The sequence below is a fragment of the Falco biarmicus genome, chromosome 4 (genome assembly GCF_023638135.1).
Source record: "Falco biarmicus isolate bFalBia1 chromosome 4, bFalBia1.pri, whole genome shotgun sequence".
Taxonomy (NCBI): Eukaryota; Metazoa; Chordata; class Aves; order Falconiformes; family Falconidae; genus Falco; species Falco biarmicus.
The window spans coordinates 89,850,606-89,869,572 of NC_079291.1; the positions used below are offsets into that span (position 1 = coordinate 89,850,606).

Consider the following 18,967-nt stretch of genomic DNA (forward strand, 5'->3'; position numbering starts at 1 on the left):
GGAGCAGACACCTGCCTTTACTGAACACTTCTGCCAGACGTGAAAAAGCAAAGGTGGCACAAAGATGTGAAGCAGTCAGGATTGAGAGAACTCAAGACATTTTGTAAAACCAGGTTTATAAACTTATGACAACAAAAAGTAAACAAATTGATATAGCATATTTGAAGACTAACAAATACGTTGTTAAAGACCTCTTCAGTCTATCTACTGACTTTTGCAATAGAAAGTGTAAAAAAGTTATTCTGTAATTTTACATGAAAAACATCTCCTATCAAGATTAATCAGCCCTATTCTCTCCATTACTGCTGCCTCTCACTCCAAAACACTATGAGTAGGAAGGGGACATATACCATTGTGGATTAGATCGACAACAGACTGAGCAGTAGCACTACTTCTAAGGAAAGCAAATGGCAAAATATTTCTGCTCCTTCTCTGAAGGAGGACAATGATGAAGAAGAAACACCTATGATGGTCTTTAGCACTTATTTACCTGCTGCCCTTGAATCTGGAGTGTCCTTACCATTAAGACCTGCACAATAGAGCACAACAACTTTTCTCTTTTGCAGCTGAGGAAATTCAGACTCACAGAACTGAACAAGACTGCCCAAGATGACAAGTCTCTTGGAAAACAAAGCGTCACTTCAGCGCTTTCTAAACCCAAATTAGCACTCATCCTTTTGTTGCCCTTCCTGTATTAGTATTAAAGAAACAAGAACTGGGGAAACATTTCCTGAATTATTATCTCCACAATAACTACCGAAGACAAATTGTAGCCTTTGGTAGTTTTCCCTCAGATGTTTAATAGCAGCTATTATTTTGGTTAGTTATTTTAGGGAATCCCTGACTTCTCTAAACTCCACAATTTTCTTTATTATTGTAAGAAAATACAAACAAGGACTATCACAGCGATGCCAATCCTGTGTGAGAAACTAGGACCCGTAAGCAAATGGAAGGGAAGTTAGTGAGAGTCTGAACTACTGATACAAGCCTGTAGCTGTGAGGACATGAGGGTGAGGAAAGTGTGCTTTTTATGGAAACATTTAACACAACAACAGGAATACAAATCAAGCTCCACTAATTTAGCTTTAAATTTTAATGAATCAGGATGTGTCGTCTACATAAAGAAGGATTTACTTAATAAAATATTAATATTTTTGCTAAAAGAACCATAAATTGCAAGTTAATATAGTTTTCCTTAAATAGAACATCAAAAGTAAAAAAAAAAAAAAAACACTGAAAGAACACACAGCAAATCAAAACGAGCCAAAATTCAAGAAGGGCAAAATACTGCGGTCAGTCTCAAAGGCTGGACCCTTGGTAATCCACATTAAATACTTCATTTAACAAAAGACATGAAAACCTTACAAATAGAATGTGTCCTGCATTCAGTTACACTCCAAATGATGGTGTTTTGGTCTCCCTAGGAAGCCCATGACTTGCATCCCAGCTGGAGAGCTGCATAGCTGGCATGGCAGCCCAGAGCTGGACCATGCTCACACAGCCTTCCCCGTCACCCCGCACCTTGTCTTCAAGGGGATCCAGCAGCAGAGGCCGGGAAGGAGCCACAGCACACCACGGGTGGACGATGTTAGGAGGGGGAGCTGCGGTGACCTTGGGTGGGAACTTTGACTGACAAAGGAAACCCTTCTGTAGCAACTGGCATTTCGCTTCAGGAATACCTTTATTTTATTCAGGCTCTGTCGCTGAAGAGCAGTCAAACCGCAGTGAAAGCACTGCCTTTGGGCTTTAACCACAATCTACCCGGCGATGAACTACTGCAAGGTTAAACTGGCACCACTGAATCTGAGGCTCAAGCAACTCGCACAAAGTCAAGCAGGAAGCCTGAACCCACATCTCTAGGGACCTATCACAGAGCATCCTTGAGTGGATACACAAGAGTCTCCAGCTTCCTCAGCCACCACTCATGTTTTTTTCCATGTGGGAAACATCAAAGTATCTTTGATCACCTGCTCTTACGTGCTTGTTTTTCTTCAGGCATCATTACAAGATGGCCATCTCATTCATGTGGATATCTTTGCTACATGCTGCAAACTAACACCGGAAGAGTGAGTCACTCAAAACCCATTAAGTTTCAGCTTTCCTAAAACTGGAAGAACTGAAGAGTATAACCAGAAAAAAACACAAAGCATCTGCAAATGAAAGCCCATTGATTCCAAACTACAATGCATTATTGCTTCATTTTCCAGGCTGGCAACTAGGGACTTCAGACACACAAAAGTAATAAAATTTGCATGATCACCTGACACCTCCATCAGTCTGAGGAGCTTCGGTACTCAGGGTACAGAGAAAAGGCTGCAGGACAGTACAAGAAGGTAACACACAAAAATAAAACCAAAACCAAAACCCAAACATGGTGTAGCTGCAAAGAAATAGTAAAGATCCCTATTAATTTTTGGAGGATGAAAAAAACCATTTAGTGAGTATACCGGACAAAAAGGAGAAAGCAAAGAACAAGATAGACTCACGTTGAGCTGGAGATCATCTGTCCACTGGCCAACGAGGCGGTAGCCCGGGGTGCTGGTGTTTGTGGTGTGGTACTGGAAGATGTCGTAGCGCCCCGGGGCATCACCGTTTTTGTTGAACATCACTGGAGTGCCTGCACTGCCTGAGGGAAGGAAAGAAGACAAAATCCAACCAACCAATGCCAAATCTTTACAATATCTATTTTATTTAGTCATGGTTGAGAGCTTTCAGACTGGCAATGTGTTTCGGGTAAAGGTCATCTATCACCCCAGCCATCTAAAAGGCATACTTCAGGACACAGTGGCATCATCCCAGCCCTCTTACAGAGATTATCACTGCTCAAACCTACTGACTAAAAATAAAACAAAGCAAAACTAGATCAGCCTTACTTCACTCTAGCTTTGCACAAAGCAAGAAATATCAGAAGGCTTTTCTTCCTCCCCTTCAGTCTCCCTCCCCTCTCTCTTTCCTCGGGGAGTTCTTTAGTGAAAATCACTCCTGTGAATGGAGCCTCTAAATGATTTTTTCCCCCCCCAGAAAATGTTCCATCTGCTTCTGAGAGATACTGCTGTCAGAAGTCAGTCCAGGTCTAGTGAATCTTGACTAGCATCCAGAAATAGCTTCCTCCTCCACAATATGTTCTTATTCCCAGAATCAGCATGCAGTTGGGGTGGAAAAGAACAGACTAAGCTATAAGAAGACTCTTCCTTGTGTACTCGCTTATTTAGGCTCTATGATACTGACACAGGCTGAAAAGTATCTCAGTTCAGGATCAGACTCCTGAATTAACTTTATTTGTCATGTACTAAGGTGGCTACCACGGGTAAGGGAGTGCAGGGCAAGCAGCAAGGCCAGGATACCCTCAACAACCCCTCCTTTGAGCCTGTGCTGGGCAAAGCCAGCTGGCAGCCTCGAGGGGCACTGACAGCCGAGCGATGGGACAGGCCATTCCTGGTCCTCAGGTAGGTCCTCACCAGAACTTCTGCATTCTAATTCCCATGGCACTAGATGGGAACCCTTTCTTCCACGAGGATTCACAGCAGCATTGCATTTCCTCGATCTCTAGGTGAAAACTTCAAGGGTGACATTTATTTCAAGACATATTAAAACAGGTTTCAGTAGGGTAGAGTGATATTGTGTCAAGATTGAAGATTATGACAATACTCCAGCATATCTATATTCAAAGCTTCCTCCTCTTGCGTAACTTTTTTTTCCCTAAAGCAATGAAAAATCTCTCCTATTGTAGCATTGAACTTTAAGATTATGATTTTCTTCACGATTCCCATTCTTCATTGAATTCCAGTGAGTGAAAAAAGATTTGAAGGAGAGAATTAGCATAGTTTCCATTCTAGCCCTGGTAAATTGTTTCTTGGCTATCCTACAATCCTCCGAGATCAGATACAAATTCAGTTCAAAGGCTGGTACAGAAAATCTTCCACTAAGATCTCCCCTCACTGGTTCCTTACAAGCACCAGGCAGATATTTAATTGTCATTACAGATTAATGTAAGCAGAATACATTTACAGTGAAAACACTTAAAGTGAATAAGAAGAAATGGCTGTAATTCCTAGGCTCCTTCAGAACATCAGCACAAACGGTAAATGGGATTTAGCTAATCACGACTCTTAAAAGGGTGTATATTATTAGTTAAGCTTGGTTTTGTCAGAGCTGACAAAAACGTACAATTCAAAGGGTAGGAGCTGACGTGAGGCTCCCAAAATGCAACACAGACATTTGTGGATTCCCCGTATCCTGAAGGAACAGCAGCCTGGGCATGAAGAAGGGTCCATGTCTGCACATCAGGAGGCAGAGCAAGAGCGCACACCGCCGCTGTGGCCAGGCCAAAGTCACCAGTACCAAGACAAACTCTGCTGCCCCAAAGTCTTCTGTAGGCTGAGGGTAAGCAGTCAAGAACATCTCTACGGTCACCCTCATGGGCCATGGGGAGCATCACCCATAACCCTCCTGACTAAGCCGTAGCCACCATGCCACGGTGTGGGGGGTAGAGCCAAGCCTCTCCATCCCTGGGTGGCACCCAGGGCAGGTCACCTGCCTGCCTGCAGACAGTGCTGGCAGGGCCCCCCTTCCCTGGGGGCAACAGGTTGAGAAGCAGAAGGCCATTGTGAAGGACAGACGCTGTTACGGACCTAAGAGATCCTAAAGTGAGAATGTACCAGGAACCATCACTCCAAAATGCTATTTCTGTGTTTTGCAGGAAGAAGAAAACTTTTTGTAGGTTGCTGATAATTGTTGCTTTGTGTAGCTGCATGCAGACAGCTTTTAAACACTGACATTTAAAATGATCCTTAAGATCAGCAGACGCACTTGGATGCTACAGGGCTGCAGACTCCACAGCAATACGGCACGATACAGCACTGCCTGCCGGGTCGTCTCCAGAGGCCCCTAAGGCACAGTCCCTCGGGACACTGACCTCATATGTATGGATACTTGATAGTCAGTAGTAAACAGCTGTTGCTTTTTTCAGGTACATCACCATTTATGTGTTTAATATATACAGGAAAAAAAAAAGCTGTGAAGACTCTGGGATCTGTAGGGAAGATAAATATCTATAGAAATGCAAAAAAATGATAAATCTTGGGTCATAAGCCAAGCAGAAGCGTCCTGTTTCTGGACTTTGAAGTTGGAGTAACTGGAATCCCAGCCAAGGATCTGCTTAGTGAGTGCAAGGCTTCTTTAACCTCTGTGTGGGCTCGGGTGCATGCTTCGGTGCTCTCTTTGTACCACCTGTCAGTCCTATTTTAAATTGCTGCAGTATTTCAGTTTTCACTTGCAACTCAAGTTCTTTTGTGCACTTATGAAAATAATAAAAAGTAATGTATGAAAACCTCATTACAGAGAAGGAACGTTATTTTCAAAAATGATCCTTTTTGTAATTTGACTTTTTGATCTTCTAATTATTAATGCATAAATTTGTTTAGTTTTTTGATAATTCAGGATGTATTTTCCTTCTATTAAGGTTTACAATAATTTTGCTCAGCCCCAGCAAACGCTGCAGAAACTGAGTATTAGCCTCTGGACTGCAGCATCTCGGTCACTCCGAGGCTACAACAATTTACTTCAGTTCCTACCAAATAAGCTGCCTTCTCACTACACAGACAGAGAGAAGACAGGACACCCCTTCACCTGCAAAATGCATTCAAGACAGACGTGATCCAACTGAATTTGTAGGATTTCCATTTCCTAATCACCACAAGATGAGAAATGAATTAATGGGAGAAGGACAGGGTGCCATACGGGCACAACTAGCTAAGGTATTGCTGTGTTATTCGGCTCATGTTTACTGCAGTTCAAAGACCTGAAGGGCTCATACAAACAGAACCTTTAGCTTTTTCACTGGCAAAAGTACAACCACTTTGCACTTTGAGATTTTCAGGTTCTCACTGCATGAGCACTCAAGGTTTTCAGTTTTCCATATTTTAGGCCTTTTTGTTCTCAGGGTAGTGTGACGATATCAAAATTCATACTGAGCTCCTAGCACAAATCCAGTCTCTCTTCATTAAAGTGTTGCTTAAGCTCTTTCTGCATGAACGTAATTACCTTTGCAAGGAAGAAAAGACTCCAAAAGCAGCCACAGACAAGATGATTTCAATTGCACCGTGACAAGGAGACATATTACATGCAAAAAGGATCTCAAGCTCATGGGCTCAGGATGCTTTATTTTTTTTTTTTTTTTTTTTCTCTTTAGCATATGGCTTGGACAAAGCATTTCCACTGCTCCATTTTGTGGTTTAACTACAAATTTAGGTAGAAGACTGGGAGAACAGGATTTTAAGCATAGACTAAATATTGCTTTCCAAGTGCTAACCTTCACGAGATGGAGTTGCAGGGCTGCCCGGGGAAGGGCAGGTTAAGATCAAGGCTAACACCAAGACAGCTGACACGAGCCCAGCAGCGCACTCCTCCATCCCTGCCCTCCCAGCCACCACATGATGGCCAAGGAACATGGAGACACCAGACTTGTGTTGCAGGAGCTCCCAGGCTTTATCAACAGGAATACACCACCCAGACCACCTAAAGCATCTCTCATTGTTTCTTCCATCCCCCCATCCCTCTGCATTTTTCAGGCTGGCCTCGTCTGTTCCGTGAGTTACACGATGATTGTTTATCCTGTACCACTGGGAAGACTGAACCTATCCACATCAGTTCTGGGAATTTACTTTTATAGCACACCGAGAAGAAACTGGCTTTGGAGCATCTTCCACAGCCTGGTGAATGAGCCCCAGGAGGGCTGCAGCTGAACATGGAGCCTGGGTGTACAAACACATGTGAAGCTGTACACTATGAATACACAGAAGCAGCTAATCTCTGCCCCTGAACAATGAACCTTAAAGAAATTTGTTGTTTTGCCACAGAATACACTTACACCCACACAGCCATGAGAAATTGAAAAGGTTTACAGCTACTTCAGTTTTGCCACCATTCTCATGCCCATGTTAAAAAGCAAACCACTACTTCAGCCCCTGTGCTGGACATGAGTTACATGTACACAAGCAAAGAAAAAAACCCTATGGCCGTGTAAATCAATCACAAATGGAAGAAAAAAAGTTATCTTTTAAAACGCTGACCAAGAAAACACAAATAAGGAAACCAAAGTTGGTGCAAACCAGTTTTTGGAGCTGGACAGTATGCAACATTAGCTGAACATCCATTTTCTCATAAATTATTTCTCAGCTCTATTAAAATGATTAGATGACCATTCAGCATCTTTATATGCAAAAACTGCCTGGAGATGACCATGTATGACCTGCTTTTCAGTACTAAAATGGCCCAAGTGCAATACTGTTCACGAATGCCGTCCTTCTACGGGAGGTTTGTCCTTTGTAATTAACCTTCCAAAATGAGGAAAGTAGAACTCTCCAGACCTCCTCAGATCATTCATCTCAAAATTTGCTCCTGGCTGTAGTTAACACCACTTAATTCAAGGGAAGAAATTAAAATCTCCTCATATTCACCTTGCTCTTTATGAGATGATTTATATAGGAAGGAAAAATATCCTTGGGACAAATGACCAAACTTGACCACGAAATACCTGTGTTCCTATCTTTACATCTCTCAGGTCTTACTGGCTATGTGTAGGTCTTGTTAAGATTATTATTGAAAATGTTTATTAGTAGATCGCAGCAGGGAACACCTCACTGTGCTGTCCCAGGAGGATGTGAAGGTCATGCAAACACCTCTTCCAGGCAGTGATGGCCCCGGCCGCCTCGCGCATTTCAAAAGGATATTTTTTCAGTACTTTCCTAAATCTGTTTTAAATACGGATTTGGAGGTCTAGCTTCTGGCTCCAGGTTAAATCTCAGATTTCCATCTTACACAGAGCTAGGGCAAGAGCAGTAAGACCTCCTGGTAAGTACATTAGCAAGGTTTATGGAGGAGAAATAACATTTGGTTGCTGTAATGTTACTTGCTGTAAGCGATCTGCTCTGGTGCCTCTGGTTAGGTTGCAGGTTAATGTTTGTTAGTGAAACTAATAAAATTACAGTAAAACATATACAGGCAAGGAAATTGTGCTAATATTTAGGCCTGATTTATATACTGCAATGGAGGGAAAATACATGAAACCCCGTTGTACTGTCAAAACAGAGGGCTGGTATCGTATCCATCACTGCCATACCTGGTGGACAACTGGTAAGCAAAAAGATAAAGTTCCCCCATCCTTATTCCTACCATGTTTCATCTCCTCTGCAGTCTTGCTAGAGGAATGAAGGTTGGAGCAACTACTCTGTCTACATCACATAGTTCTGGTTCTGCCAGTGGACCTGGCCCATTAGCTGTCCTCTCCCTTCTCTTGAGCATGCAGCTAAGTTGGGTTCAGGGTACCAGAATTTCACCCAGTTAGTTTTCTCCAAGTGAAATAATATGAATAAACAGGAAGAAATGATGTGCGATGATAACAGAGTCCTAGGGTTTCAGCAGGCATATTTAGTCAGAGACAAGCTCAGGCTTTTACCCAGTTATTTCTCCCATAGGAAATCAGTCTTCTGGAAGGCATCCTAAAATAGCAGCATGTCTTTGGGCAGTAGTAGCCTATTTGCCTTGGCTAAAACATGATGTTTTCAAATAGATACTAAATAAACATGGTCTTCTGCCACAAACTCTAATGTAACAATAAAAGAAGTCTTGAACTGTAATGAATGAAAAAAATACATGAAGTGAAATTATATGGAAAAGAGCCACATAGGTCAATATGCTACCGAAGAAGCAGTCTCAGCTCACCATTGAAGTTTACACTGCGTATGTACTTGAGCAGCTTTTTGCCTCCTGCGTGCTCCATCTCAGGGCAGACCCCCGGGTAGTCGGCACAGAGGTCCTTGTTCATGTGGTGCAGCGCATGTGCCATGGCGTACACAGCGTCGATCACAAACTGGACCTTCCCCTCCTGCTCATAGTGGGAGTCTTTGCCAATTCTCTCCTGCCCTGCATGTTAAAAACACACACACACAGACACACACAGAAGGTCAGTAAGGAACAGTATTTTCTTGATACCGAATACAAATTACTCCTCTTGGAGCACATTTAAAGAACTTCATGCTCCTGGTGATGCAATAAAACATTCTGAGTTATAGTTTTGTAATTAAAACAAAACCAAAACATCCTTCTTGATAACAGAATCATCAACACTTTTTGCAACTTTTTCTACCATGATCCAGCGAAACAAATCCTACCATAATCACAAACTTGCAACTCTAACCTACAGAGACCATCTTCGAGAGAGAAAACACCAGACCCCGTATACTCCCCAAGTATGTCTTTGAAAGAAGAAAGCATTTAAAATAAAGCACAGCTGGTATTTTAAAGTCTGGTGTTTCATTCTGCTGCAAATCCCTCTAACTGAAAGACAGAGCCAGATTGAGGGAAGAAAGAACCACTTCAGAGATGCAACCAAAGGGGTGCTCCAGAGAGCTGAGCGAACATGCCTGCTATTAATGCCACCTGGGGAAGCTCAGTCTGTTTGCATTAACTCGCACCCCCTTTCTCCCCAACTGCAGAGAATGAAATGTCCTTCAGAATCCACTGATTGCTTTTAAAATATTTTAGCAGGCAAGAACTGAAGGCATCCGAACGCTTAATGTCATGCCAACTGCAACGGGGGGAAAGCAGTGCTTTGAAAGCCATTCCTTGATCACCACAGCACCCAGCACATTAGAAACAACAAACCTTCTGCCTCAGAGATCTTCCCGTCTGACTGGCCAAGGCATAAAAAAAGTCTGAGAGAAGGGAGGCATTTGGAGATAGAAAGTCAGAACACAGAATTTAAACGACAAAGAGCCAAAGGAGCTCAAGTGCAGCAACAAAAAACCAGGTGAATCTAAATATTTTGAATGGTAGTCTTCTGCCTTAACTCAGACTTGAGATGGATACATAACCTGGGAACGTGACCATAAAACCAGGCAATAACGTGGCCTTCCTGCTCTTCTGGCTGCGTGAGCAGATAACTGGTCCCTCCACAATTAAGTAGCAAACTGAACAGTATTTTGAGAGCTTGAAGCTCTCTCAAAAAAAAGAACAGGTCGAGAATCGTGAATCTTTGATTTTTTTACTTTTTCCCCTGAAATTGTCCACTACTCATTTTACTTTGTCCAAGTAACACCTGCACGATTCAATCTGTCCAGCTGCAAAATGTGTGATTATACCTGCCTACCTCACCAGGGTTTTGAGAAATGTAATTACTGCTTGTGAAGTGTTCTGAGCTGCATCGACAGAAGCAACAGAAGTGCAATCTATTCTTTTCCAAGGGTGGCAAAAGCACATCCCACTTGTTCGACCTGCAGCACTGTGCTTCTTTCTAACCTCCATTGGTCCTGCTCACCTCCCTGCGTTACCTGCAGCCTGGGTACTGCCACAAGCCCCAAGGAGCCAGCCCTCAGGGTCATCTTTTGCAAATATTTTAGAGACATTCAATCAAAGCAAATGCTGGGTTGGAGGATACGAGTGGGGGAAATTCCTTTGTTAACATCCTTAATTAGAAATAGGGATGAGTGAATTTAAATTAACTGATTGACACTAATGAGGAAAGGAAATCTAGTTGTTAATGACTGTGAGAACTGATGATTTTAACAGAGGCAAGAAGTCCATTTTCCCATGGCTGCTCAGCTGACATGTTTCTACCTTCCTTTTGCGCCAATGAACAGCGGCTTTAGGGGCACCAGACCCTGTCGCCCAGAGCCAGCCCAAGCCACCTCCCCCGCAGCAGCTCTGGTTTGTGGGAAGCCATCGTCAGGGAGCAGCCTTGGTCTTCTCCAACGTGATTTCCCTTGGGGCACCATCTTGATTCAACTATCAGGTTGAATCATTTTGCAGGCAGGCTATGAGCAACATGCTTTGATCAGTTTTTTTCTCAGCTCATGAGAAAAAGGCAGTCCCAAACAATCCTTTTTTTTTTCCTCTTTGAGTGGAGAGGTGGTAGACAAGACTTACAAATAAGCACAGAAAGATCACCACCTTTAAACATAAATTCTACAAGCACAAAGAATGTCTACATACGTCCACAAAAGTGATTTGCTTGAAAGTAAGCAAAGATATAGTAATCCCCCTAGATGAACATCTTTAATTACCTACACTTTTCCTCCTCCTGTTTCCCTCTGTAATTGCCAAATTGCACCATTGACATTGATCCATTCAAGCTGCCTCAACTTTAAATCTGAACTACACTAGAAACATTGAAATCCTGCAAATAATTCAGCAGGGTGAGAGATTCCAGACTGTGAAGATCCACGTACTGTCCTCTTCATTATGTCACTCCCCTCCCATTGCTTACAGAACTCATCCCAGTTCCAGGCCCTGGCAAAGAAAAGGCTTTTAAGTGGTTTCAGCTCAGCTACTTAACCAGATTAGCAATGCAACAGAAACGCATGCCAGGGGAAGTGAACCTGGGGTTGAAAAGGCTGTACACAAACAATATTGATCCAGCGTGTATTAGGTTCCAGAGGCCCAGTTAGCCAAATGCACAGCAGAAAGAAAACCTTTAGCAGTGAACACATCTGTGAAAGAATCTCAACGAAATCCACTTGAAAAAAACCAAGAGCAATGTTAACAGTGTCCAAGTGTGAAAATATTAAAGATGTTAAAAACTTAATAGAATTTCCAGTAACAAGAATGCTTTTCTATACAGCTTTTTAGTTTTCAACAGCCATTTAGTTGAGTATTAAACATCAAGAATTTGTGCAAAATAAATTCAGATATGGAGTCAAATGGAACTGTCTGCCCAGAATCCATGCATTAACTTATACAACTAGAACAAGAGTGTGCTATCCTCCATATAAACATCAGTTGAGTTGCCTTTTAAAGAGGATTTATTGCGATTAGAAGTTTAGCCCAAATTTGAACCAGCGAAGGACCTGCAAAGCAATTGCCATATTTTACATACATCAAATAGACTTCATACTTCAAGACAAAAAAAAAATAAATACATATTTAAAGTATCCAAATCAATGGGTCTGGCTGAACAGAGACTTCCCTCTAGTTTATACCAAACTGCCATCACAGTAACCCAGCAAGCAGCAGATAGTCCCATTTTCAGACAGGGATAAACCCAGGCAATGGGCACAATTTTAATTCCAACTTCAACACTAGTGTGTCAAGTTTTTCCCCTTCCTAGGTTTAGCTGAAAAAGCCAAGCAGAAAGTTTAATCACATGCTTCAGGAATAGCTCCTGTACATACAGGTGTATAGTAATTCAAGTAGGAATTACTCCTGGAAGAGCAGCAAACTCACAGCAGTCATTAGCTTCTTACCGACAGAAGCCGGTGCTGTGTATGCCTCTTGGCAAAGGGCAGGCTTGAACCCCCAGCCCAGTCACGTCCGGATCGGGGGCGTCTCAGGGGAGCGATCCCTGGTGTAAGAGAAAGAACCAGCACAGGAACTCAGGTGCAGCACCCACGCAACCCTCCGTGCTGTCAGAAGACACCAGAAGCACAGGTGAACACAAACCCCATTTGCACTGATGTGCGAATCTTCTGTCCTTCTTATGTGCCCTGTTCTTTAAAGGCTCCTTTTCTTTTTTTTTCTTTCCTTTTTAACTTGCCGATCTTCAGGAGCCATGCAATAACATTATTTTCTTCAGGAATGAAGTAGCTGACACCCGAGACACATGCACAGAAAGTGATTTCAAGAGAATGCACTTTTGTTCCATGGATTTTAAATGGAGTACCTTGGGATGTCAGGAGAGGGATGAAACACAAAAGAAATTTATTGACATGAGCATTTTTTGCTTCCAAAAGATCTATTTGAAGGTGATGACAAATAATTTAACCTCGCTTCCTACTAGAGTCTCAAGTGCTCATCATCATGATTCCTAAGAGAGTGAGCAGTTAGGTCTCTTGCTTCAGGCAAATCTTCACAAGAGAAAAATACTGCAACAAAGAGAGGAAAAAAAAGCCCCAAACCCAGAGTAGTGAAAACGCAGAGAGTAAGAAGTCCTCTTATACCATCTCCTTCAGCTGACAGAAATGAAATGCAAATTTAAGAATTCCTGGTCACACTTTCTGCATCTCCACACCGGCAACGCTCAACACCTTGTACGGAAAAGGAGCTGACAACATCATTTTTCACGTTACACTTTCTCAATATCTCTCCTTCAGCCGATTTTTTCTGGACTCATCTTTGATCGACACATAATATAGGGGGTATGTTATGATGTATAAATAGTATTGCAAGGACAATTTTTGTGGCATATAATTCAGACAGACAGACATCAAAATCCCACTTCATTGGTGCTTATGTTACATGAATTCAGACAGTGGTTCAGTTTCTGAAGGATTAAACGCATTTTCAAAGGAACTTACATAATAGTACTGCTGAGAACCTGGTGATACAGATTTAATTTAAAGATTGCAGAATGCTCACAGTATCAAACAAGCAGCTATTATTTGTACCAGCTAGAATTCAGTAGCTGGTTAAGTGCTGACAGAAAAATATATGCTCTTAACCCACCTCCATCATATTTAGCATCATTAGAAACCTGATGCCTGTGAGCTGAGACATCCATGATGCACCAGCTACAATTACGAGTCTGTAAGCGTGCTAGTCCCCATATATGCTATTTCATATGACACTGAAGCTTCCTCCAGCTACACACAGAGCAGAGAGCTCAGCCTGTGCAGCTGCAACAGCTGTGCTCATGGCACTCCAGAAACATCCACAATAACACAAAACTAAATGGATCCTTCCCTAATAGACAAGTACCTACGTCCAGGGCTCTCCAAAACAAGATCAGAGCTATTACCCGTCAGATATTCACTCATGCTATAGACACTGCCATGCACACAGGAGGTGTAACATCTGAAGGCTTCTCCAAATAAGCTCTTTATTTGAAAGTAGCTGAGTACTAGAGCTTGAGAAAAACCAACAATATGCTAGAGTAAATATTGTAATTTAAACAAGCAGAGTAAGACAATCAGCCTCTTTGCCATATAATCCATGTATTGTCATTTTGCAAGACATACAAGATCGAATAATACAGCTACATAGTTACAGTCATCTATCTGGCCCATCCTAATTCAGAAGATCTCATTATAGACAAAAGCCTTTATCTCAAGACCATCAATCCAATCCCCATGGATTTTCATGGGGAAAACAGATGAACCTTCACGGTTCTACTGCTAACCACAGAAGAACATCTTTTCTTAGTGGTGAGCTGGCAGTACTGGGTTGGACTCTGTGACCTTAAAGGTCTTTTCCAACCTCAGTGATTTGATGATTTTGTGCTAGGACAAAATTTCAGCCTGAATATCATCTCCTTCAGGCTACGGTGAGCTGGCAGAGTCAGGGCAGCAGCACAGCCCAGGAAGGCCAGAGCACCCACCTCCCTAACGCTGACGTGTGCCGTCTCTGTCTTATTTCTAGTGGCTAAAGAAAGCTCGCCCAAATCTGCTCTGCAGCCTTCAGCATCGGCACAGCTCCACAGCCCCCTGCAGCCTGATGAAGAGAAATAACTACATATCGCACAATAAATTTGAAAGTCAGACCAACTGTTCTATTCCAATAACCAGCAGGAAAGCCTTTTTTAACTAGAAAGGTGTTTTTTCTTAAATTGGTACACCTTGACCCACAGCCAGAGATTTGCAATAGTAGATAGAGATGTACAAGCAGAGATACAGACTCCAGTAACACCACCAAAACCCACAGACAGCAGATGTAGCCATCTTTAACTATGCCTAATCAACTAACGCCCTCCAACCAAACTTTGGAAACCAGGCTCTCACAATGCCTTACAACGTATTCCTCACCCAGGAGGATCAAAAAAAAAAAAAAATTTCTGTACTGTAACTGGTCTTCACTCACAAGTATTAAAGTAAAAACCAAAAGTACCATAGTGCAGCAGAAAGTCCTATGGAACATTTGTTATTTCAATCCTAGAAATAACAATATTACATAATAAGGATCATAATAGTAGTAATAATCCAGCAGTTTACAGAAAGCTTTGATGCAATGAGTTTTGTGAAGCTACATCCACTTCCATTTGTCAGACAATGATTATTTTCCTCAATTACACTGATTCAACCCACCGTAAGAGTTTCTTTTCTCATGTGTGTCTGTGCATCTAAAAGAATAGATTTTAGATTAAAAAACTGACCTCATTTTCTTACCTGAGATGTTTTCTGTGCATGCAACACTCCTACTAAAACACACGCAATAGGTCTCATTCATATTCCAATGCTGAAGTGCTACAGTCATAAAAAAATCAGCACCAGGCTGGTTGATACCGATGTAAATCAGGTACTTTACAGCTTCACACTGCTAAGGCACAAATGAAGAATGTTTCCTGTAGCAATAATTGCCAGTGAGGCCAGTGATCAAGCAAATGTATAGAAGCAGCACTTTTCAAAGATCAGAAGGCCTAAACTGGAGCTGTCTTTGTATTTGAGCACCTGGGTAAAAATGCAGTTTGCAAATAGAGGAATATGTATGGAAATAGCAAGACAACAGTCATTTGAATCATGGGGCTTTGTTGGCAAATCACCTTGGCAGTCTAGAAACATAAGCAATTCTAAGAAATGTATTTCTGAAAGATAATTGAGTTTAGACATCCACAAAACTGGTTTACCTTAAAGATTAAACTCTTCAAGGCTGTTTTAATGTTGGTTGCACCAACCACTGCAGGGTCCTTTCAGGAATTTTAGATATCTATATTTTGAAGTACTACAATGCTAAATAAGATTAGCTTTCTGAAATGAAAGCACAGAGATCATTAAGCTATAATGCATACTGGGAAAATTTAATATTACATGGAAAATATTCTGTTTATCAAGAGTTGCATGTAGCTAGTCAACTTGCAAGCTAGTGCATAACATGGGTCATTTGCTCCTAATTTGTGCACATTCCATTTTTCAGAAAAAATATATTGACTTTTCTTTCTCATGGGTGTTAGCATTGGTATGTTTAGGCAGTCTGAAGACCATTGAAGTATTTACAAAACAAGATGCAATGCAATCTTGTAAAAGAACAGAGAACTGCAATCCTGGGTTTCAAACTGAAGTCAAACATCGGCTCAGTACGCATCCTCACACACGTCCTCATGTCTCTGAGCTATGGCTATAGCTGTACTGGCCCAGAGAAGTTAGAGGCATCACCTAAAGATGACCTGCACTTGGTAAAAAGCAGTTTACTGGAGAGCACATTGCTTCATTTGTGAGATGCATCTTGCTTTTGTCCACCCCCTTTGAACACTGCAATTTGAGAGGGAGCTTATTAGCAACATCACAGGCATCTTAGAAGACAGTCACCATCAGAAAGGAAAGAAAAAGCAGAAGCTGTCAATGGAAACACATTAGAAAAATACAGATCAGCCAAACACTTGCAAGGAAACATGGTATCGGTGTCCTGAGGCATGGGGGAAAGAGGCAGGCCCTACGAGCAAAGCAGGAAAACAACTACTTACATTGGTTATTTACCTGCATCAGAGCACGGGATACAGTTGAGAAGATAAATTTCCTATGCCTGTCTGCCCTTTAACCTTATCTGTATCTTGCAGGGCAAGCAGGAGAAGATATATTTTAAGTCTTCACCCTTTCTGCGCTGAAATATTATATACCTTCACACACATGCATTAACACACACCATACCTCGAAGCCCGGAGGAGAAAATGCACACAGCAATCCCGGTAACAAGAGCTAACCAAAAGCTTTTTTGCTCATGCCTGTGCCATCAATCACACACCACAAAACCCTGGGCAAAAATCCATCCAGGCATGTAAATCCTGCCACGTTCAGGGGCAGCTGGGGAAGGGTATGCAAGTATTTGTCCTAAAGCAAATTATTTTACAGTTTGTATAGAGGATTCACGACAACCAGCCTTACTTTAAGTATTTTTGTATTTCAGCACATTGACTGCGTAGGACTAGACTACAGTTTAGGACTACTGTCTAGGCAGGACTACTTACAGATGATGACAGTGGGCGTTAAATAAAGACTTGGTCAGGTAGAAAGATCAAGTATCATTGGCCAAGATTTGGAAATAAAACCCAACCGAATAAAACAAAAAGCACAAACCCAAAAAAGACCCCTGAAGATTTGCTTTTAACCTTGTTCTGAAAAAAAAAAATAAAAAAATAAAATTAAGAGGGATAGCAACAAAGCCTGGACCTCCACAGTCTTAGCTGCTCAACCACAGAGCTTACAATTTGTCCTTGCGTTACACACAGAGATGACAAGGTTCCCCCACCTTTACAAAGCACAGCTACAGAAAAAATTCATCTTGATGTACAGAAAATTGACTGCTAACTAAATGGAGCTAACTGAACTGCTGAGCTCCAGTGTAGCCTTGGAAAGGCATTTTGAGGTACGCTCACATTAAGCACACTCACAACCAGAGACAGAACGTTTTTCAAGCTGCAGATTCTTGGACAAGAGGAAAACATACTGTGGGTGGTTTGGATCCTCCTAAACCTGCTTTCTTTCTGAAATTCTGAGGAATGCTTGATATTCATTGTAGGACCCAGACCCAGTGATATCAACAAGCCTTATCACAAATAGAAAGAGGGTGCTAAGAGGAGCCGGGAGCAGCCTGCAGAGACGGGGCAGCTTTCTGGCGCAGCTTTGCTTTCGACCCTGCATCCCAGCGGCAGCCAACGCTCGTTTGTATAAACCTGCCATCCCGAACCTGGAGCGGCACTGGAGATGGAGCCCTTTCTACGGTCACAGCCCTCAACACTGTCAAGTAGGAATCAGTCTAAATTTAGCCCCTCTTCCTGACATGATTTCTACGGTACTGTGAACAGTTAAGGTCTTCATACACCCTCAAGTCCAACAGATATTCATCCCAATGAATACCATAAAGCTGTTCTCATAAGAAGTGAATCATGCACACCATGACTGCTGGCATCCATTTAAAAAAAAATGCTTTAGATATTGGCCATCTGCCATTAAGTTGCTTGAGATGTCTCAGAATATTTTTTCCCGAGATATGGATTTTGATAGCATTCTGAAAACTATTTTTCTTACCATAGTAAATTGCACTTTGTTAATTCATTAATGCACTAGATCACTTTTTGTAGTCAAATTATAAGTAATATTCTGATATCCTCAGGCTCTGCTATTTGCTACATCTTCTGTTTCTCATTATTTTTCTTTCCCTAACATATGGCTTCATAGTACAAGCCATCTTGACTGCTGGTGAAAATAATACCGGATATTGCTATTAGTTTCCTTACCCTCCAAAAAAAAAATCCCAGTTATTGGTACCATTTTAATCCAAACCAGTGATAATCAAGTGGTTTGCCAAGATTATCTGGGCTTTTTCCGCAACCCCTCGTTTTCCATGGTCAGGAAACACAGTGCGGTGCCACATCTGGGGTGATATGCCCAATTCTGACTTGAGCTTCCAGCATTTTGGATACATGACGTATTTCTCAGACACAGAAAACCCAGACCAAGTGTAGCTCTCAGCCCTCTGTATTGCTTCCTCCCCTTCAAAGGGTAAATCCTCTCATACAAAAAAGCAGTTAGAGGAAATTCTGACAGGTGCATGACACATGCTGCACAACTTTATTGTAGAGTATAAACATACAGGATAGCAATTCCTTTGCTACTTTAACCTTTTCCTTTACTAAATGGAAATCTGACCTTTTCTCCCCTCCCTAAACAACCGCGGTACCCAAAGCACACTGAGAAGCCAGGCAGAGCATCCACTGAGCTTATACCAAGCCCCTGATGCACACCAGAGCATTAGGTATTCTCGCCCCAGCTTTAGAAGCGAGTGTGTGTGCGTACACATACGCACACTCAAATTACTGCCTTTTTAATTATTTTTACCTCAGACACCTCTGTCCTTTGCCAACTTTTAATCCTACCTTGTAACATTTTCAGATGAGAGAAACTCAGTCCTTAGAACAGCCTTTCCCGACTGATGCTTCTTCCATTTTAAAAGGGATTTGGCCTCTCTAAGCCACTGAACCTTTGCCCAGTAAAATGCTGCTGATGGGGCAGCCTCCTCACAGCATCATCCCTCCACGTGCCCCCTCCTC

At 42.0% G+C, this 18,967-nt stretch overlaps 1 protein-coding gene across 3 annotated transcripts in view; it reads right to left on the reverse strand.

Moving 5' to 3' along the window:
- The window catches only part of GRM7 (glutamate metabotropic receptor 7), a 303,828-nt gene that overhangs the window by 90,927 nt on the left and 193,934 nt on the right, over positions 1-18,967 (reverse strand). For all 3 annotated transcript variants that reach the window (XM_056335569.1, XM_056335568.1, XM_056335570.1), the window contains exons 6-7: positions 8,722-8,922; positions 2,487-2,626 (exon numbers count right to left, since the gene is read on the reverse strand). In XM_056335569.1, the coding sequence (XP_056191544.1) occupies positions 2,487-2,626; positions 8,722-8,922 (341 nt within the window). The remainder of the gene's footprint in view (positions 1-2,486; positions 2,627-8,721; positions 8,923-18,967) is intronic.